The sequence below is a fragment of the Apium graveolens genome, chromosome 1 (assembly GCF_009905375.1).
Source record: "Apium graveolens cultivar Ventura chromosome 1, ASM990537v1, whole genome shotgun sequence".
Classification (NCBI taxonomy): Eukaryota; Viridiplantae; Streptophyta; class Magnoliopsida; order Apiales; family Apiaceae; genus Apium; species Apium graveolens.
This window is the reverse complement of record NC_133647.1, coordinates 166,318,239-166,341,081: the sequence shown is the minus strand read 5'-3', so window position 1 is coordinate 166,341,081 and position 22,843 is coordinate 166,318,239. Positions and strand designations below refer to the sequence as shown.

At 34.0% G+C, this 22,843-nt stretch overlaps 3 protein-coding genes across 6 annotated transcripts; all 3 read right to left on the bottom strand.

The window, feature by feature from the left end:
• Positions 1-872: 872 nt before the first annotated feature.
• On the bottom strand, positions 873-6,373 carry LOC141669796 (uncharacterized). 2 transcript variants are annotated; one of them, XM_074476124.1, is made up of 6 exons: positions 6,221-6,373; positions 2,862-2,942; positions 2,260-2,332; positions 2,066-2,114; positions 1,466-1,589; positions 873-1,150 (listed from the first exon to the last, which is right to left on the bottom strand). In XM_074476124.1, the coding sequence occupies exons 2-6, from the start codon at positions 2,862-2,864 to the stop codon at positions 1,052-1,054; spliced, it is 348 nt and encodes a 115-aa protein (XP_074332225.1). In that variant the 5' UTR covers positions 2,865-2,942; positions 6,221-6,373; the 3' UTR covers positions 873-1,051. The 2 variants fall into 2 exon arrangements, with proteins under 2 accessions (XP_074332225.1, XP_074332226.1); XM_074476125.1 differs by having other exon boundaries at positions 2,862-2,952; positions 6,221-6,355.
• Positions 6,374-7,438: 1,065 nt separating this feature from the next.
• On the bottom strand, positions 7,439-15,190 carry LOC141669770 (SWR1 complex subunit 2). 2 transcript variants are annotated; one of them, XM_074476123.1, is made up of 12 exons: positions 15,050-15,190; positions 14,806-14,902; positions 11,555-11,624; positions 10,913-10,984; positions 10,732-10,775; positions 10,403-10,658; positions 9,710-9,785; positions 9,447-9,566; positions 9,039-9,107; positions 8,896-8,938; positions 8,395-8,460; positions 7,439-7,766 (listed from the first exon to the last, which is right to left on the bottom strand). In XM_074476123.1, the coding sequence occupies exons 2-12, from the start codon at positions 14,871-14,873 to the stop codon at positions 7,577-7,579; spliced, it is 1,074 nt and encodes a 357-aa protein (XP_074332224.1). In that variant the 5' UTR covers positions 14,874-14,902; positions 15,050-15,190; the 3' UTR covers positions 7,439-7,576. The 2 variants fall into 2 exon arrangements, with proteins under 2 accessions (XP_074332224.1, XP_074332223.1); XM_074476122.1 differs by having other exon boundaries at positions 14,806-14,899.
• A 1,354-nt stretch (positions 15,191-16,544) lies between these two features.
• On the bottom strand, positions 16,545-22,313 carry LOC141669744 (uncharacterized). Of its 2 annotated transcripts, XM_074476121.1 has the most exons (4): positions 21,127-21,258; positions 18,592-20,638; positions 18,223-18,390; positions 16,545-17,524 (listed from the first exon to the last, which is right to left on the bottom strand). In XM_074476121.1, exons 2-4 carry the CDS (start codon positions 19,030-19,032, stop codon positions 16,700-16,702), a joined length of 1,434 nt encoding a protein of 477 aa, XP_074332222.1. In that variant the 5' UTR covers positions 19,033-20,638; positions 21,127-21,258; the 3' UTR covers positions 16,545-16,699. The 2 variants fall into 2 exon arrangements, with proteins under 2 accessions (XP_074332222.1, XP_074332221.1); XM_074476120.1 differs by lacking the exon at positions 18,592-20,638 and having other exon boundaries at positions 21,127-22,313.
• Between the last annotated feature and the right edge of the window lie 530 nt (positions 22,314-22,843).

Genomic DNA, 22,843 nt, shown 5'->3' with positions numbered 1-22,843 from the left:
TTTAAAAATTTTATATAAGTTATATGAATATCAAAACTTATAAGTTATTTATGTGTTTGAATAATTTTTAAATATAAATTATTTATAAGTTGATGATGTATTTGGTAAATCATAACTTACAGTTTGAAAAATAAAATTGAAAGAAAAATTAAAATATAAATTACAACCTACCCCTCTATCCCGATCATTTTTATACAATATCCTTTTTGCATACTGGTCTCAAAAGTTATACACATTTGTGTGATAAGTATCACGTGTTGAGTGGGGTGATCCACATTTTTGTGATTGATATCTTTCTTCTGATTTTATTTTTAAACTTACAGTTGATACACATTTTTGTGATGAGTATCTTTCTTCTCATTTTGTTTTACAACTTATTTATTTATATTTTTAATGTGATACATATTTACAAATACGTATTAGGAATACCTAGATTAAAAATTCGTATTAGGCTCGTATTTTGGCCAACAATTTTTAAAGTGTTATTGTATCACCAAATCTAAACAAAATGTTTTTTTAAGGTCAGAATATTTAGAAGACAAAGACACTCGTCATCCTTACTATCAAGGAATACGAGGATATCAGAAAAAAAGTAATTGTAAAATTTTGATTTTTCCTACCAAAAGGCCACATTAATCCTACCTACCCTTTTAGCCTTGTGAATAAGATAAAGCAAATGGACAGCGTCACAGCAGGTATAAATGGATGAGACAACATAGAACAAGAAACAAGACATGAAGGGGAGGAAAACACTAGGCCACAGAACAACTAGATCGATTCCGGTGTTTAATCAAAGCAAAGCTTCCCAACTGAGAGAGTCAACAATACTTAAATATGACTGCAACAAAAGCAACCTACATTGTGCATTTGCGGTAGGATAACCTGTTTAAGGGACCGAATAGAATATATATGTATATCATATCTATATGAAACATGTTTGCAGAGGTACTGAGTAATTTAATACAAGGGTATAGCACATCAGAAATATGGATAACTACTAAAGTCGAGCCAACAAGTACGTTAAACCAAAAATATAATCCAATTCAATCAATTATTTGTGCAATCCGTTCAAATCGTTATGCTCCAGAACCTCCATATCATTTGTCTCCTTGTTTGATGACATGGTTATAGAGCCTTTGATTGCCTCAAGCTGAAAACCAAATAGGAAGCAGGTCAAATGAATTAGTTCAATCGTCATGAGCCTTGCTAAATAAACAGCTTAAGCACACCATCAAATTCAAATCAGTTATTGTTGATACAAGGGCACAAGACAACCTTGTGGCTCACATGCTGTTAACATTAAAAAACCAATAGAAACTTGGATATTAACCACCTCATTACACTTTGCAACAAAGCTAACTTTTCTAAAACAATAAGCTGAATTAGAAACAAAGTAATGGAGAATAAGCGTGGAACAATGAATCCGAATTTTATCCCCGAAACAATCGACTAATTTGAGTTTTACCTCCCTGCACTTTTCTTGGTGTGCTGCCAAAAGCTCTGTATACTTAATTTGCAAATCGGACATTTCAGCTTGTAGCTTTTCATACTCAGATACGCTTGGACCGCCTATTTTTTGCTGGATGAACCTGGCAAGCCAGAGATTAATATCACTATAACACAGGACATCTTTTTACAGAATAGTACAACACCAAAAATGTGAATTTAATGAACAATTTATGTTTTTTTTCAAAAAACTAGCAACTCCAGAAGTTTATGAATCCCAAATTCATAAATATATCGGTTTTTCTGCTGTGTGCCCATGGGCACACACTAAACACAAACTTCTATCGTTTTAGCTTATTTTGATTGGCCAATAATTTTTAATAATGATGGACCCCTTGCATTTACAACAACTCCATCAATCAAAACACTCCAAATTTTATAAATTTTAGTGCTTAGCATGTGCCCATGGGAACACACTAGACAAACCCTAAATATATAGGCCCAACTAATGAAGATGGCCAATTTTGATGAGCTATAGAAGATGGCCTCAATTTCCAAGTTGATGTGAAAAATGAAAATGACATGAAGTTAGACTGACGGGAAAAAAATGCAAGCTTACTCAATGGCCGATGAAGGTTTTTCATTCTGCTCATATAGTGCCACAAGAACTACATGAAAAAAAATAAAATAAATTATAGCAAGTCTAGTGAAAATGCCATTAGATTCAAGAACAAAAAGATTACATAAATGGAAGGCACTTAATTCCGTTATTACTGAGTTGCAAGCACGGAGGGACAGTTAAGAAGAAAAAACCTTTTGTCAAAGAATCAACAACTCCACTAGACTCCAAATACTTCCTAAAAGCTTCCTTCTTTGTTTCTTTTTCCTACGAAGAATGTATAGCAGAGAAGGATTCAAACTAAATAGCAAACTAAACACAGGACTAGGGACCAATGTAACGGTTTCAGAAAAGCCTCTAAGAACAGAGGGGCAAAGTTTAGATACAAATTTGGAGAGCTTTTAGTAACTTCCTGATACACTGGAATGTTAGTCAGAAGTAAAATCATATAAATAGTCAAAAAAAATATCAAATAAACTATACTAGTGATGTTGGTGTTCCCATTTTGAATTAGGAGAGCCATCAAAGTTTTTAGGCAGTGATTCAATATAGCAACAACTGAACAGTTGAAAAGTGTATGACTATAGGCCAAGCACTTATTTTGACAAGAAGTCTGAATAAATAGTTATTTCAAATAATAAGACCAAAAATAAACAACACTCAATAAGAAGTTTTGAGATTATATTGTGAAAACACACAACATAAAAAAGCAAAGGTCTAAGAGATTCTATTAGGTTTAATAATTAAAGCAAAGTATGCCTGGTAGATGGTAAAAAGACTTTCGTGTGTAACTAACCATCTTTTTATTGCATCTGCAAGCTCAATTCACCTCAGCTCCAGGGAGTCAGGGACTGTATTTGAAAAAATATTCTGTAGTCTGATAGAAACTGAATTACTGTTAGTAGCAGTTTGACATTTTGATTTTTGCTCAAGTCTGCGAAGGTAAATGATATCTGGCATGTTTATACTCTTCTATTGGTCAAGAATAGGTAGAATTATACCCTAACCTGTCACGCAAAGTGATTCCTTTGACCATATAAAAGAATGACTTTTTCAGAAACAAGATGAGACTTTAAAAGAAACGAGAACATATAATGAAGGAACAAGAAGACATGCCCAAACTACAAATCATTTTTAAAGTGCTCTTAGTTGAAGTAATTCTTAAATCAATTACAAAAATATATGCATAAAGAACCTTTTGAAATAAACATGGAACTACAGTTGCCAAACAATGTACAGACAAAACTTCGAACTTTTATTCAACACCTGACCATGTGCACAGTTTTTACCATTCTAATCTAATGCAGTGTTGTTAAACGCGAGATGCGCACTGAAGCGCAAAGGCCTCCTGGAGCATAAGCGAGAAGCGCAACGCAAGAAGCGCAACGCGAGAAGCGCGCTTTTTGAAAAAAAAATTGCAACAGCTTGAAAAAATGTATAACAATAAATTTAACATGTAATTAGCAAATTCGATTGCCATACAATATGTTAATAATATCCAAATTTAAGTTTAGGGCAAAAACATTAAGTCTTTGTAATAAAATAAATATAGAGGATCAACTAAAAGTTCCATAAAGTAGTCCATAAAGTTCCATTCAAGTTTACGGCAAAATCATGAAGTCTTTGTAATAAAAACATTAAGTCTTTGTAATAAAATAAATATGCGCTTCTTGCATCTCGTTTAAGCGCAAGAAGCGCACCAAAAAGTGCGCTTCAGGAAACTTGCATGCATAATTGAATCGAAGCGCTTCAGCCTCGCAGCGCATCGCTTCTCGCTAAAGCGAGCGCTTAAGCGCGCTTTTAACAACACTGATCTAATGTATCTCACTAATAGGCAGATTTTAAAAACACAAACAGCAACAAAATACCAAAAATATATGGAAAAGCAAGGACGCATGAACTCGGCTCTACTATTGAACTACTTCCCCACTCATTCAGAACAATATCTGCAAACTGGGTGCTGCATGTGAATAATCATTAATTAGAGGGATGTACTTGGGGACGAGTGGGGGATATTTCCCCTTCAACTTTGAGTCAGTTTATTTCATTAGCATTTTTTTGTTAAAAATTGAAATTAGTTTTGGTAGTATTTTGATTTAAAAAAAAACAAGCTTTTATTATTTTCACTAATTTATTTGTTTCTCTATTAACCTTTTACAAGAGTCACGCAGCCCATACAAACTGTATATGTTTAACTTTGTACTTTTTATATTAAAAAATAGATTAAACAATACAAAAACTTCTTATATTTAAAAAACTATTGAAATATAGGAGTAGTTACATAAGATTCAACATACTATATGATTAAAGCTCCAATTTATTTTTAGAAAACCATCTTTACTTTTAACTAGAGTATATGTATTAAGCAAATCAATGTTACATAGTAATCTATTTAAAAAAACCCATGTTTTTACTATTTAAGTTGGTACTTATGAGTTATGTGTGAGCATAATTTTTTACCATATTAAATGTTTAAATCCAATTAGGTTTTTATAGAGTATTAAGAATCCAGTTTCTAAGATCCATTTTTTTAAGCCCATTTTTGTGTTTAAACCTAATTATTTTGACCCCGATCCAAAACTACTATTATGTACTATCTAGGATCCTACTTTTGATGAATCTATCTTTTTTTTCAACACATCACTTACTACCTAATTATTTTAGCGGGACTCGATAAACAAATACTACCAAATATTTCTGGTTCACCTTTACCAAAATAATTTAGATTTGTCATTTGTCCACATATATCAACTTACTTTTTTTTAATCTCCTTTTAAATATTGTTTTGATTTTAAATCATAAGCTAACATGGGTAAATTTTATGCTCACAAATTTATCTTTCCAGTTTTTCAGTTTTGCATTGAAAATTTTCTTAAACCTTAAAAGAATTTCCCGAGGACAGAACAGTTACATTCTATATATTTAGATCAAATAAATTCGCTCCCACCACCAATTTCAGAGGAAAGACCTTTAAACCTTAAAACTAGGATGACTGGACTAAATTGCAACGTATAGCTATAAGTGACCCAATTTAACAAACGGACACGATTGTCGATTGCATTTACTTTATGCATATGCCTTTTTCACTCATTTCACGTACCATTGATATGAGCACTTTCTCAAGTATTTAGGTCTACTCCATGACTTCTCCTCTCTCTCTCAAGTATTTAGGTTATTAGGTGTACTCCTTTCTCCATAACAATGGAGTCCGGTCCTCCTTTTGACCGGGGATACTCCTATTTCTTGCATTTTTCTCTTCAGTTATATACAATATCTTATTTAGCAAAAAATAAGTATGCCTCTTTTTCCCAAACCCCCTTTTCATTTTTTGGGATACTTTTGATTTAATAACTGTTCTGTCGTGTGCTGCCGCAAAAGATGTTAGTATCGCCAAACTTTGTCATCTATCTCTACTCTTATTCACTCTCTATAATTACGATAAAGTTTAAATTTCTCTATATATATTTATACGAGTACATAGTAGTTCACAGCTTTTCACATTGGCCACAACTGAAAAAGTTGTAGATATTTCATAAATTGCCTATAACTGTAAAGACATCAAACGGGGTTAGAAGATTAACTGGACAGGGCAGGAAAACACAAGATCTTTATGCATATCAGATAGGCAAAAGTTGCCTCAGTAAACCAAAACTAGCAATCACATTGTGGTATTCAGGTCAGTAATTCCTAAATTTCCGGGTCTGCCACTGGTTCCCTCCCTTACAGCACAGATTCATAATTTTTTTTAATATCATATCAATATATTCATTAGTTTTAGATCATCTTACTTCCACATCCTCCATACATGTACTCTTCGCCACATTACACATTAGGGAAACAAAGGACAATGACGAGTTCTCGAAACAGATAGGAAAACGAAATACTTGTAGTCCTATAAACCCATACACAAAGCGAACACAAAATCAGATCAACACACTCTTTTAAGGGTAATTAACAACATTAGTTAATCGAAATCATTTTCGAACAATAAACATTAAACATACAGAACATATCTAGCAATGCAAGAACCAGCTTAGAAAAAGTATATACTTAAAACTTAAATAAGGTAGTGAAAATTGTATATCTAACAAATTTAACAAACAAAAACGAATCAGATCTCAATTATGAGAAAAAGGGGTAATTCAAGGAACTCACAACAAGTGGGGTAGATCAAGTTGAGCTCAAAGGCTCGTAAAGAAAACTTCTGGAGTTCTTTTTTAATGGGTGTGAAAAATGGGAAATTGTCCGATTAATTACAATCGATGTGGATGATTATATTAGTAACAGGTTTGTCCAGTTGGCACGCTCTGTACATTAGAGTATTAGAGTGGCCAAGACACAAATTAGTCACTAACTCCAAACTTTTTTTATTGATGAAATTCATATTAATGCAGGGACATTAACATTTATTATATAACCACAAATAAGAATAGCTAGTTAGCGACTAATGGTGTGACACACCATAGAAAATCCCTTATAATTTATGGGAATTCTGTATATGCAGGAGTTCATCATTATCAATAAAAATGAGCCAATCAAATTTTGCAATCTAACTTATTAATGTATGCCCTGACATATACTAGAAAATTCGTTAGTAATATATTTAACTTATAATCTGCAAACATGAAAAATAAGAAATGAATACTTAAATTTAACTTCAAAGTGCTAAATTCAATTTTATAAAAAAAATTGCAAAGTGAAAATTAGTAATCTAGTTTGTACTTTTTAGAATTTAATTTATAACTAACTTACATTATAAAATCGATTTTATTTGCTTTGTTTTCAAAATCTGTGTATTGATGAATTTACACAGCACTCATTTTGAATATCAAAATTAACTTAATCCGGGCTGCCTGTCTATTAATGATCGACCTCTGATTTTTAAGTAATCGTCTCAGAGTTGACCAATTTTTACAATTATGCTGAAAACCATCAAATGGTAAAATTAGGATTGTTTCAAGTAAATAATTACTCGATTTATTATGAGGAGTTTAAGGACTTAGAACATAGTTAAACTTTGATAAATTAATATTTTTGCAATTGAAATATTTTATTCATTTATCAAGGTCAAGAAGATATTATTTCTTGGCTATAATACTGGGACCGAAAAAATATTTATTCGATAAAATTATTCCAGTTATTAATTTATCCAGATTTATCGAGGTTCGACTGTAATTCCTAAGCTTGATTAGGATTTAGAACGACCGTAATTCAAAAATTAAAATGATTAAACATGGAGCTCCAGCAACACTTTGTACTTGTCCTCTTTCGAGTTTAGTTTAGATCAGAGTTTTTTTTCTCTACACAACACCATTTCCATTGCCTATTTATAATCTACTCCGGTTTATTTACTAAATGGTTAACTGACAACAATTGTTTCCTACAAATTTACTCATGGAATTCATTTCATAATTAAAAGTCAAACGGCATTTTACTATCTCAAACTTTTTTACTTCCATAAGGTTGGACAGCAAATTTTCTATTTTTCAATAAGTTCTATCAATTAAACTGCTACTCTGAATCTTGGCTATCTGGAGTAGAAAATCTACGGAAACGAGCCACCAACCGAAAGCTTGATGTGTCCTTGCTATTTGGAATCACTGATCTCTTTCGTTGTCTTGAGAATCCTTGGTTAGACAGTAAGTCACAAAGGTCCCCTTCGCCATTTCTCTGCCCAAGGTTGTTACTGTCACGTGAAGCCCTGCAAAATAACAAAGAGTTGTTAAGACAACAAAGGCACCATGAATGTAATGTCAAATATAAATCGTTCCAGATTGCAATATATAGACGGACTTAGGTAGCTCTTCCTTACAGTCACATCTTCAAAATTTAGAAACTCGGTACAATCTCAACAGCAGATATCAATTTCAAGTGATGTATCATATTCATCATTTTGTCACGCCATTCAGATGTACATCTTTGGCTATAAGCAACTCAAGATGCAAGTAAACTGATATGAAGCTTGTTTTCACATGTAAAATCATACATCACTAATTCATTACTGGATTCATGTGATTGATAGCGACAAAATATTTGATAACTAAGGGTGACATACCAAGTAAAATGTAGTACTAAGTCCAGAAAATTATTTGAAAGCAGAAATGTACAAGCTAATTTGGAAAAAAAAGTACAAACTGGTACAGGTTTATGGATTGATTAGTAAGCAGGTGTTTTTACTTACATCTCTCCCCCACCCCATCCCTTGTCACACACATGTACAAATGATGAAACAAGTAAAACAGGAGATTAAGTGAAATAACCTGGATATTAGACACTAAAGTGAAACATATGCCTCTTCTTAGGATTAAGATGGGACTACAAGAATCTACCTTTCACGAATTATCTTAAAGGCTTCTTTTGTTGCATAAGGTAACCCTGTTTTTGGATCACGGTACCTGCACAAGATCATTATCCAAAACAAAGTCAGTCAAGGAGAATCAGTGGCAAAGGTGCTCTAGAGCAAGAAGAGGTCAAGAGTTGGATCCTGAACCCCCCCCCCAAAACCTCCCCTCCTATCCTTAAAGATTTATCGACTATCAACAAGAAAATAGACAGTCGACAAGGCTTGGTAAAATGACGGATTAACTGAGCTAGGTAAAAGATGTAATGAAATTTAGCAAACAAAGAACTAATTAAGGAATGTTAAAAGGAGAAAGGAGGGATGAATTGTGTCAGCCGACCAAAAAAACACCAATAGTAACTTATATAGTACTAACTTCAGACAATTTATTAAACTAAAATCAAGAAAAGTAAAGTCCAGTTATATATACAAGGGATTAAAACTGATGAGAATGATTAGTTCACTTTGCCATATAAAAAACAGCACTTACTTTGCAGTTAGTCCAGTAACTACACAGACAGCCTTCTGTGAATCTGAAAACCGAAATATAATGAACTCAAAGTCAGTAATTATTGCAGAAAATAGGCAGCTATTGATAGTAATTCATGTATTAAGCTAAAACCCAAGGCTCACAAGGGACGGATGTTGCAGGAACTTCTGATCGAAAGGACGCTCCATTTCTGAATTCTAGATATGAGCAACCTGTAATGTATTTCACAAACTTCAGATCAGCAAGGAAAAACAAAACTGTGACTAGCGTAATTAATAGCTTAATATTCTCAAAATCCAAAAACAGAGTGTCTATGATTATAATTAGTCACATATATGGCATACTAATTATTCATCAGAAACAAAAGGCTCTCGGCTGAGTAGCAGGAGCAACTTTTAGTTTATTATGAGCCCAAACAATGGATTCAGTAAGTCCTTGCCATAACCACGTCCACTGAATATAAACATTAACTAAAGGCCAAACAAAGGCAGACAACAAGATTATGAAGTCAATACAGCACTAAAAATTGACAAGTCATGAAAGAATCTTGCCCTCTTTGGAAAGATATCGTATCTGAGGACCACTGTAAACTGCTTTATGCACAACTGCTCTTTTTTTTACTTCTTCTTCCCTTGCTAATACGCGTTCCAAATTCCTCAAGTTCATGATTTCTGCAATACAAAATTTGATTCCGAGCATTCAGGTATTCCCCATTATAAATTATTCAAGCAACCAGCCGACGACACAATGGTATCATCTAATAAAGGATCCTATCCTATTCCTATTTTATTATATATCTTACTACAGCTTATACCTGTCTGAGCAGCTTCCAGAAGCATCTCTTCTTGGGTCATCCTCTTTTCCTCGCCTTCCTTTTTCCTCTTTATTGGCTGACCAAAAGATAACGTGTCAATTTAACCTATGCGGTGACATCTGATATAATTAACAACAGTATATAGACACATATACAGTCATACAGATCAGAAGACGTAAATCAAAGATCAATACATATTTAAAGTCGATGAAGAATACAAAAAATTTGAATAAATAGATCTTCACTGAAACTCAATTTTAAGCGACAGCTATCAGCACACTGTAGCATTCAATTTGCAAGCGACAGAAGTGCATTCACCCATTTACGAAAGAAGTAACTAAATGACTACCACCACACATACATAAATATGGAAGTAGAGTTGAGACTCGAGCCAAACTTTGCCAGAAGATATTCCACGAGAATAGAATCCTCAGAATATCACATGCCAAAAATATCTTATATGCTCAAGAAAAACTAAGACAATCCATGTTATCGGAGAAAAAGGGTGCTACCCAATGCTTTAGCCTGTTAAAAAACACATGCTCATTTGGGGTCACACCACTGAGGCGCTCAAGAGATTTGACAAAGAAATCCGATATTAGGTTCAGATAACAATGCACCAAATGATTGTCAGATTAGAAAATGGAAATTACAATACTGTAGACTAAAACATATAAGATGACTCAAATAGACCTTCATAGTTGCTTGTACTGCTGCGCGAATTGCATCCCTTTCAGCTTGCCTGACAATGACTGAAGTTCTTGTAGATTTTCTAACACTTCTCTCGACTTCTAAGTCGTCATTTATTTCTTCAGGTTTAAAATCAGTAGATCGGCCATGCGTTTGTTCATTGCTGGGATCTCTTTGTAGAGCAGAAATAACTTTCTTTTTCTGTTTCTTCTTGGACGGTGGATGTCCGGGATATACCAATCGCTTTCTTGTCCGCACCCTGTTAAAAAACTATCAGAATGACATCTATAGATACTATGAACTCAAAACAAATACAGAGCGGGGAAGTTGACCTATCATCTGGTTCATTTTCTGCTGCTTCATCTTGCTCAGATTCCTGTTGAGAAGGCCATAGAGAAGAATTGAGTCCTAATTTAAAGATCCAGTTATATTTGATGAAGAGGCACCAGTGAAATGTATTACAGATAATTAAAAAAGTAAAACAAAACAGAACCATAATTGCGAGGAACTTACATCTTCATTAAAGTCACTGTCAAAGACATCTGCAGCTTCTCCTTCTTCTTGATAGTTTGTGTCTTCTGCTTCCTGAGGAGAATAAATTTTTAAAAAAGAACAGTCTCAGTTTATAAAGTATCTAGCTCTTTAAATAATCTCAACTGAAGAAACAGATAGCACCCTGATTTCAGAATTTTGCTGGTCGTACAGTCTTTATCATTACAGGAACTTGCAAAAGCTTAAGTTGTAGAAAACAAATAATTAAAAAAACCCCTAACAAACTTAGACAGAACACAAGAAATTGACATATACTAAATGGTAATCCAATCCAAACATGTACTCAAAATGTCAACTGACAAAGAAAAAACAATATAAATTCAAAAGACCGGGATCATAATTTAAAGAATGGGTGTTTGAAGTATAGAAAGTAAAGTGATACATTCTTTTTAGACTTTTTAGACCTTAACATCTCTGTGTCCCTTTCACTTTTGTATAATTCTATATCTCTGTCCCTCCTGTTTCAGTTACATTTTTCTTAACTGCATCTCTCTTTGTCCTTCCGATAAGTATTAGACCATAATTTTACAAAACCTAAGAAGCTCCATGCCATATTAAATACAAAATACATCAAAGACTCGTAAAGCAGCTTCAATCACATACCTCTTTGAGAGCATCCTGATTCCAGAACTGTTCATCTTCTTCTATCTCATCATCAACCAACTTAGTTAATCTGTTAAATGGAAACATTCATGGCAAACAATTACTATTTCTCTAGTACAATTATAACTAGACTGTTCAATTATATTCCACAGAGATATGCCCTTGCTTGACGATCCATCAACCTTAGAAAAGCATTCAAGCACTCATTGATTGTTTTTTTCCATTCCTTTGCTCAAATCTTTTAACTTCTAATTTCCTATACTTATACTTAAGTATAATTAACTGATAGTTGAGTGTCAAGTTTTAATGACTTGAGAGTTGCCGATGTCCTTTTTCAGACTGGTGATGGTCAATGATACAAGAGGCTGCTTGTGACATATATTTCTTTAACTTAGTGACTATTTCATGTTAATGGTGAGCGTTTACATGGAAAAAACAACTTATATAGCTTGAGTAGAATTCTTAAGGAATGCCAACAGTGTGCACCTTGCACATAGTTACACAAATATTACATTTAACCAGGTTATTGGCTTTGTGCCGGATAGTAGATAGTCATCAATAGCTACAAACCAGTGTCCCACGGATCGCGGGTCAATCCGGCACGTGGTACGAGTGCGGGTACATGAAACTTTAGTTTGTTTGAATCAGGTACGATGAGTCGTGAATCGGGTTCGTGGGTCGATATAAGGATCCTTTTTTATTTATTTAATATGGTTTATTTTTTATACTAGTTACAAGGAAAGACAATATTTTTCTTTTAAGAATATAATATAATAAAGTATAATAATCAATTTAAATTATAAAAATAGACACCTTAGTGAGATAGTCCACAGATAGTCTATCTCATTCCGATATCGAGAATAGACCAGGAGGGGTTCGTCGAAGATAACGAACTGGTGCGTGAACCATGGCGATCTGGATCGAAGTCGACCTGTGTTCAGGTACGAACGGACCAGTTCACGGATCCATAGGCCGACTCACGAACCATGCAACACTGCTACAAACAGTGTTATTAAAAGCGCGTATATGCGAGATGCGATGCAAGCATAAAGCGCTTCATTTTGGTTATGCGATGCAACTTCACTGAAGCGCGCGCTTCTGAGCGCTTAAGCGATGTGCAAGAAGCACAGAAAAGCGTGCATTTTTGTTTTTTTGACTGTCTGTGCCGTTGGCTGGACTGTTGGGTAATTTTTAAGTAAACAAGTCATAACAAAGCCCTAAAAACCAACTCAGCCAACCGATACACATTACACGAATGATATGATTGAGACATACAAACAGATATATAAACACATGAATGATACAATGCATGCAATTAACAGTATGGAAATTTTGAAAATCTTCAAAAAGAGCCTGGAGATGATTTTTAGTTATGTTAAGTTGTCAACTGTTGAGAAGACCAGAACCAATCTATAGGGCTTGTAGTTGATTCTCTATCTTTATTTTGTTACCATGACTTTGTATTTGTGCCCGGAGTTTAAATCTTGTAATCATTAACATGTTTTATGACAATATAATTTGCTTATAACATGTTAAATTTATTGTTTATTCATTTTTTTCAACTCTTGCGCTAAAGAGCGCGCTTATCGCATTGCGCTTTGCGCTTATGCTCCAGGAGGCCTTTGCGGTTCAGTGCGCATAACGCGTTTAATAACACTGGCTACAAATACTAATAATTGAGAATCCTACTTGACCCATGATGATAAATGCTCAGGAAAACAAAAATGCTATACTCTCATCCATGAACACTTTGACGTTACAATAAATGGAAAACTTAAAGACTAAGAGTTAAAATTCTACGCATTCACGAGCACATATATGTTAGCAAGTGTGACTGTGAGGAACTATAGAGTTAAGTGACAGTAATGAAACTATAGTATTAGTAGTAGAGTATAGTAAATATATTAGTTAGCCACGAATGAAGTATAAGAAATATCTGTTTACTTCGTACTAATCATATGCATACCAGTGCCATTACTCTCTTACAAAGAGTCCAGGAGAGAACCATTAATTCTACTAAATCTCAGTAAATAATTCTAAATTTATATTTCACAAGACATAAAGTTTAATTCTAATGTAGAATACTAACACTAAATAATATAAAAATTTAACACTTTAAACTTGAACACAGAATTTGATTCTACAGTAAAATCATTTGTATAAATTTGATTCTATTGTAGAATCAATTTAGACCAAAGTTTGATTTACTAACTGAAATTTGTAATTATAAATAATAAAGAATCAGATGATTTTATGTGTTATGTGTATTTATTTAATGGTTCTCTCCCACACTCTAGATAAGGAATTCTCCCTAGTCCCTACAATGCTACTCTACACACACACATATAAAGATGATCTGAACTTTGTATAATATTGATCTTATGGTCCCAGCCCCTCCTCTTGCTTTATCCCCCCCCCAAATGAACTCTGCTAGTCAACCAATGCCAATTACACAGCAGCCTAACCCATATGAGAATACAAGAAACTGAACATGTTCACATTCGTCAATAATTTAATATCCTGTAATCTAAAGACTGCCGTCTCTCGGCTGGATGTTGGCATCAGACTTGTTTTAAATCCCAAGTCAAATTACTTAATTTTTGGGTTCCCGATATCGGTAATTTGTCTAAATAATAAATAAATGGTTCAAATGATGGGTTCTAAACTTGTGAACCAGCTTCAAGTAGAGAATCCCAAGGAAAGATGTTAAAGCCTGGGATTCAGAAGATGACTTTCCATGCACAATAGCATCTAGAATGGAGGGGATGGACGCAAGGCAATGACCAGTAAACGGGCGTGTCTGTGTTTTCCGAGTGAGTAGCCAGTAGGTATGCTTTTGAAGAACAAAACTAAACGACGGGCAAATGATTTTGAGAAAATAACCTACTGGGAAAAGTAGAGTTCAGTATATTCTTAAAACTTCATTTTGTTTAAAACAAAACCACACCTCTTCTATACTGTGGCACCAATCACGCACCCCTATGACAAATGTCACATCTACAACACCTAACATATGAAATCAAAATTTACCCCTACGACAAATGTCACATCTTCCAAAATGTCATTCTTTTGATTCATTAACTAAATGCACAAAAATGTAATACCCGAATTCACATGTTTATCCTATGACATATCTCGGTATCTTCCAAAACACCACAATTCAATACTCCGCAAACTATAACAATTACAATTTACATAAAAGTACACAAGCAGCATTCCAAACAAAAACATTCAACAACTTCCATTCATACCTTTTCCCTCTAGTTTTTCGAGACGCACGGTCGAGAAAAATCGGCTGCTCAGCTTTATCCATCTCCATATATCCCAAAAAACAACAACCACGACCTACTTCAATTCAACAATTACAACGTCACAAAAATCAATTAAATCAAATAATTGAGCCAATATCAGTTCTAATTCAACAATTAAGTAACAGAATAGATATAAATACTTATAAATGATAAGAAAAAAGTAGAGTAATAAAGAATCTCATACCTTTGTATATCGAATTCTTGTTCCGGTGTGTTTTGTCGCCGGCGTTGAGTTGGATTTTTTAAAACGGGTTCGGGTCGGGGTCTAATTGAATTTAGGCTTCGGCTAATGGACCTGGATTGGATATCGGGATTTGATTTGATGTATGAGCTGTACTAGTTTTGTTAATTATTTTTTAAAATTTTAAGGAAAATTTTATTTTTTTTCACAAAACAAAATTTTAAATATAATTAGCGAAACTATACAGTCAATATATCTTAAAATATGGGTAAAAGTTAAATTGGACAAGTAATTATGAAGGAGAAATTAAAATGATTTTGGTTTGTTTTACTAGTATTCTTACTTACTTTTGTTAGAACCTGATTTGAAATAAAATATATTATTTTTCTGTTCATGTAAAGTGATTGTTATTAATATTTTAATAAAAATGAAATTTTAAGAAAAAAAACTGTGCAAACAAAAAGCGAAAAGCTTTTCATTGTTGTCTCATTCCATTTGTAACTGTAGTTGCGCAGAGTATCTTGCTTCTAAGTCCTTGTTTGCATTGGGGGTTGAAAAGGGAGGGATTGGGTTGGGTTGACGTAGGTTGGGGTTAGGTTAGATTGAATCCTTAAAATGTAGCTGGGAGTTAATAAGGGTTGAACCCTTTGAAATATTTGGTTTGGAGTTGGAGTAAGTTTAGTTTTTATAATTTATAAATTATATATTGATTCAAAAAAAATTATATATGAAAAAATTAGTGAATGTTTTTAAATTTATCTAAAAAATTAAATAAATTTAAAAATATTTTTTTAAAAAATTTAAAAAAATGAAAAAAAATTAATACAGACAGAGAATGAAAGAGAGAAGATGAATAAAAAAAACTAAGTTGTCAACACCCCAAATTGAGGTGTTGGAAAAGTTCAATTTTTGTATTACAAATTAACCCCTTTCAATCCTTAATGAACCCTCACAAAATTAAACCCTTGTTTTAATAAACTTTGGGGTGTTAGAAAAGTTCAATTTTTTCTATTACAAATTAACCCCTTTCGATTCTTGATGAACTCACACAAAATTCAACCATTGTTTTAATAAACTGCCCAACCTACCCGGCTCAACCTGCATCCAAATACAGCCTAATGGAAAGCTCTGAGGATTTCGATAATCTCTATGAAATGAGATGACATAAATGATATTATTTTCCTGCCACTCATTTCTTTACAGTTTTTTTACATACTTGACACGTATTTTAAGGCAATTATAAAATATATATGTGTAATTTATTTTTAATTTATTTTTATAAAAATTTGAACATCATACTTTTATTTAGAAGATTTTTTTTTAAATAACTATATTTAATAAGAGCATTAAAGTGCGTGTCGAATCCCTATCCCCATGTAAAAAAATTGAGGGGCGGAGAGAGTAGATCACATGCAAATAAGCAAATAAGCATCGGCGGAGAGAGTAGATCACATGCAAATAAGCAAATAAGCATCATACACGACACAAAACAAGCAAATAAGCAGTTCAATGATGAATGGTTTATAAGGAAACACGAAAACAGTATGATAATAAGCATAATGCTTTGGAAGTACTACGGAGTTCAGGGATCGACAATTGACAATATTCCAAGGCATCCAAACAACTTTTAAAACTTAAAACTAAACCATGAAGTTAAGAATTAGGCAGTATATCATCTCCGATGAAACCAACAGCAATGTTAGTACCCAAAGTTCCAAAAGCTTTCTCGATTTCCGTCAACTTCTCCGTGCGAAGAGTCTGCAAATCTTGCAGTTTAGATTTGGCATCATCAACACGAGTTTCCAGATCTTGTAGTTTAATTTTGACATTATTGACTTGATCCTGCAGCTCTTGCAGTTTAGTTTTAGCATCCTCAATATGACAATCAATTGAGTGAAGCTCATTAACCAGAGGCTTTGAAAACCGGAGATGTTCTATATAGTTCAGGCGGTTCACCACCCAGCTCACGTTGAGTCCCTGATTCTGCAAGTAGGAAAATACATCCCTGTACCCAGCAATCATCTCGCAATCGACATCAGTGATAGATACTTTGATAAAGTCATTCAGTGAGGTGCATAAAACATTCAGATTCATTGAACATAACTTCTTGTTTTTTGTGGTAAAGTGCTCAAAGGTTTCCGGGTAGTTTTGCATAATGCGATCGAGCAGGCATACAAACTCGGAATTAACCTCGTGGCTCCGCCATAACCCAGAATCTCTTCCCCCCCTCAAAGAGCTCACTTGATCTTTGTCTGTCCTTTCCACTAAAGAATCAATATCATGTCCGACTCTGTCAGCATCTACCATAGTATCTTCCACACTGTGCTCTTCTTGCACATACCTGTTTACAGTGTCAACACTCAGAGATTGATAAACATATTGAGTATCAACCAGCTCGTTTATTGGAGCAGCCAAGGGCTCTTGTAGTGCAACATGTTGATCTCTGATGGAAACTGCTACACTTAGAGGAATTGTGTGCTGAAAAAAAAACAAAAAACGATGATATATCTCACGGTAATTAACTGACATGAGAAAAGATTATCAATTTGATATATTCGGTACTAACTAAATTATCAGACAAATGATCAGGACAGTAGTCACAGTACACAGTATAGAGGTGGTGTGCATAACATAGTGAAAGCATCTGACTGAATAGTACTCCCACCGACCCAATTGTTTATGAGAAAAGATTTTGGTGTAAATTAATAAAAAAAGGTAAAGTAGGTTGTGAACTAAAATTGTTGGTCACCTCGATCTGATTCTTCCAGGTGTGTATCAATCGGTTCACACTAAACAAGATTAATTCAAGGAATTTGAACTGTAATGCATTCTAGATACTGATAAATTAAATTTGACTCCACTGGAGTCTAGCATTAAAATTGCAGAATACAATCCAGCACATTGACATGGCTTCAACAGTTGATTTACAAGAAGAGATGATATTGGTGCAAACCATAAGGCTTAAAAGGTCATTAAGCCTTTAAAATATAAAAAACGTTGAACTACCTCCGTCTAACCTAGCATATAGAAGAGATGACATTGGTTTTTTGTCACAATAACATAAGTTGAAAAAGATGTACGTATTTCATAATGAAAATATGATATATTTATCTTTTACAAGAGATTAGACAGAAAATACATTGTATTATCAAGATTAATATGGATTCATTAAATACCTGAGGCAATTCTTTGACGATGGTAGCTTTAGGAGAGCCACCAAGTAAATAGCTTCTCAGAGCACTGGATATACTTGATTCTTTGAATCCCCTCGGTAACTTCACATACTGTAACTTACAAAATGGAGAAGGCAAACTTACAAGAAGGTTGGAAATGTCATTGAGTGCCTACAACCACAAAAAAAAAAAGAGAAGATTGAATATAAAACAGCACAAAAGAAAAAAAATAGAGATCCATGAAAGATTACCTGCAAGTTGAACCTAATTTAACCAAGGCCGCAAGTTACACAATTTAATAGCAGTACTATTTTCAGTCAGATGACTTAAAGGTATTGCTTATATTTCAATCGACAAGATAAATCAAGTTACCTCAATAATCTCCGAGTCAAAAGTGAGGTTTTTGGCATTACCAAGACCTGAAAGCATATATGTTAGCCGCTGATGATATTGTTCCCTATCTGCTAATTTCAGGCCCTGAAACCAACCATTTAACCTTATATTTACGTTTTCCAACTCAGGAACTCCAATTGCGGCTGCAAAGATACCAAAAGAAGTGAAGTTGCAGAGCTTTGGTGCTGAAACCATAATGCTTTGACAAATAAAAGCACAGTGGCAGAAGCTGGTTCTAATAGTCAGGTTCAACACTTGAGGAGGACAAGATATGATATGATATTGTTGATCTGGTGATAGAAATAATGCGAGATTTTGTAGATTGACAAGTGCAGAGAATATGTCACCCAAGTTATCGGGAATATATACATAATCTAGCTGCATACTTGTTACAGCTGGGAAGTTCCAAACCCTTGTCATGGGAGATACACACTTAGACAGATGGAGGGTTTTTATAGCTGGCAAACTGAAAGAAAAAAATGAATCTGATAAAATCCAATCACGAAGACACAGAGTTCTCAGGGCAGGCAAGCATGTAAACCATAAATCCTTAATCCATGAACCCGAAAAAATTATCTTTTATAGAGTAACCAGGACTCCACAGGTGGAGAGTTGTTAAGGCAGGCAAATCACAGCAATCCGATTCGAGTGCACATTCTTCAAGATTGACTCGCAATGTGAGTTTCTCTAACGACTGAGAGCTAAAGGTGGACAACTTATAAGGCTTATGATCATCTAACAAATCAAGAGTTAAAGATTGCACATTGTGTGAGATTGCATACTCAATAAACTTATCAACTAAATCCTTAATTAACACATTATTGTGAACACAAAATTTCACTTCGGAAAGATAGGATTCATAGTCTCGATTAGACAAAACATGGCGGATAAATTCAGAAACATTTTTATATGTAGAGTTTCCATACCAACAGAAATTGAGAAAGGGCAGAGTGGTCCAAATAAATCTCCATCGTCTCGAAAGAGCGCCGGTTTGAACCGCTACTTTTGCATCTACGAATGATAGGACCTTGTGAATTAGTTCATCTGATAATCTGCTCAAAAGGTCTTCATCTCCAATTTCCTGTGCTAATATTTTCCCCTTTTTCTTTGCTCGAGACACCATTTCACCAATTGTACTCGGATCTAATTCCAACTAATATTTATCGGGGGTTGTTCGGAAAGAAAATGACTTAAATTTCACCAAATAAGGTAGAAATTGCCCAAATTGACAATTGTCGGGATTAGTGCCCTTTTCTCGCTTTGTAGTCGCATATAGTATATGTGTATACTGACCTAATATACAGCACCTAATATCTATATCTAGCTTAGGTGCATTGCATGTTTGCACCGTCCCCTTATCTATTTCCTAGCCTCCCTTCTCTCCGTCACATAACTTAATAAAATCCTTATCCACAATCTGCTATGTATTATCCTTTGCATCTCCCAATATTAAGTTCAATTAATACTTGCCTCCTGATTTCTCACTCCCTTCATCTGTATCACTTTGTCCTTTAATATAATAAGTTGGTTGTTCTCTAAAGCTGCTATAAATTTTGGGTATCACTTGTGTGCCTTACTTTAGGAGAACTTGAATTAGACAATGCGGGTAGAGTAGAGCATTTACAGCCAGATGATATTCATTTAGTATACCAAATTAAGAAATAACAGAAATCAACCTACGCATTATGATGATGCGTATTCAGCAGCATATGCGCATGGTATGCCTGCATATTTACCGACTACGCATTTACTAGATGCGAGTTCTTTAAAAAAAATAAAAAAAATAATTAAACAATCAAGCCTATACGCGTTGTTGAAAGGCACAGGAACTTTCGCATTCTCCGGATGCACACAACTGGTTATTTTGGTCACGTCTTACGGAAACTGATATTTTGTGCACGTTCAGCTGAAAATAAGAGGTATTCACCCTTGTTCGGCGGGAGGTTAACGGGCCTGGTAAGCAGGAATGGGCTTCCCATTTGACATGTCCTTTGAATTGTGTTTTAAACCGGTAAGGAATGGGATCCTGCTAATTATTGAACTCAGTTAATAATAATCACACCTATATCCGTGGTTTTGAGATTTCATTCCCAACCTATATTCATAAAGATCTGATTCTTCAACCGGTCTGTTAAGTAGGCAAAAATATTTTCCTAATTCACCCTTAAAAATAATAAATTTATTATTAACTTCTACATAAATACACTAATTTATGTATAAATTTCAATAAGATATTTTACAATTATTTTAAATTTATGTTTTATTAATATTCCAATTTCATAATTATAATGATGATTGAGAAATATATAAAAAGCAAAACAAGAAGAAGAAAGATTCTGGAGATCTAATGACAAATTACCAGTAAGTTCCATTTTTAAACATATAATATCCATCGTCAGAAACTAACTTAACCAAGGCCTCAAGTTACACAATTTAATAGCAGTACTATCTTCAGTCAGAGAAGGATGTAAAGGTATTGCTAATATTTTCAAGAGAAAAGATAAATCACGTTACCTCAATAATCTCCGAGTCAAAAGTGAGGTTCTTAGCATTACAAAGTCCTGAAAGCATATATGCTAGCCGCTGATGATATTGCTTCCTATCTGCTAATTTTGCTGATTCCACGCCCTGAAACCAGCCATTCAACCTTAAATTTACATTTTCCAACTCAGGAACTCCTATTATGGCTGCAAAGATACCAAAAGAAGTGAAGTTGCAGAGTTTTGGTGCTGAAACCGCAATGTTTTTCCAACCAAAATCATAGTATCTGAATATGGTTCTGATAGTGAGGTTCAACAATTGAGGAGGACAAGATATGGAATAATATTTCTGATTTGATGTTAGATATAATGTGAGATTTTGTAGATTGACAAGGGCAGAGAAGATGTCACTCATATTCATATTCTCGGGAAGATATACATCATCCAGTTGTATAGTTGTTAGAGCGGGGAAGTTCCAAACTGTTTTCATGGGAATATTACACTTGAACAGATGGAGGGTTCTAATAGCTGGAAAAGGCAAACGGAAAGAAAAAGATGGATAATCCCAATCATAGAGACAGAGAGTTTTTAGTTCAGGCAAGCACGTAAACCAAGAATCTTTAAGCCACGAATCCAAAAATCTGTGTTTTTCAGAATAACGTGGATGCCACAGATGTAGAGTTGCTAAAACAGGCAAATCCCAGTAATCGGATTCGAGTGTACATTCTTCAAGATTTACTCGCAATGTGAGTTTTTCTAAAGACTGAGAGCTGAAAGTGGACAACTTAAAAGGCTCATGATCATCTAATAATTCAAGACTCAAGGATTGCAGATTGTGATGGAATGCATACTTAATAAACTTATCAACTAAACCCTTAGAGAAGCCTTTATTGCGAACACAAAACTTCAATTCCAAAACATTGGATTGATGGTTTCGATGAGACAAAACATGGCGGATAAACTTTGAAACATTTTTAGGTGAAGAGTTTTCATACCGACCGAAATTGAGAAAAGGGAGATTAGTCCATACATGCTCCCATCGTTTCGAGAGAGCACTGGATTGAACAGCTTCTTTTGCATCCAGAAATGAGTAGATTTTATGAATCAGTTCATCAGGCAATCGGCTGATTCTGTCTTCTTCTCCGATTTCTGCCGGTGATATTCTTCGTTTCTTTTTTCCTCGAGACCCCATTTTGCAGAATTTACTTTGTTTCTCTTCGGTGAACCTTCGCAATTAAAATTGCACAATATGTACTAAAAATGCAAAAAAAATATTACTTGAGGCTTTTAGTTTTAGTAAAAAAAATATAAAAGTTCGCTTGGGTCCGGGATCGCAAAAACGGACCCGACCCACCCGGTCCGAACCTATTCGAAATTGAACATTAAATATATAGTTTTCTTTAAAATTGAACTTTAAGGGGTTTTATAGGATTTTTTTTTATTCATGAAATCCAGGTGTATTCAATTGGGATTTTAAAAAATATATCAGAATTTTATGGTATTCAACTAATATTTTAAATTATACTATAAAATCTGGTGGTATTCAATCGGGATTTTAAATTATTCTTAAAAATCTGAAGGTATTCAATTGGGATTATTTAAAATCCATTAAAATCTGATGGTATTCACATGTTGACGGATTTTTTTGGCTTAAAAAATTGATAGATTTTACGGCATTTTTCAATGTATTTTATGGTTTTTGAAATCCCACCATAATTCATGAGATTGTGAAGAATTGTGTTTAAATTCTA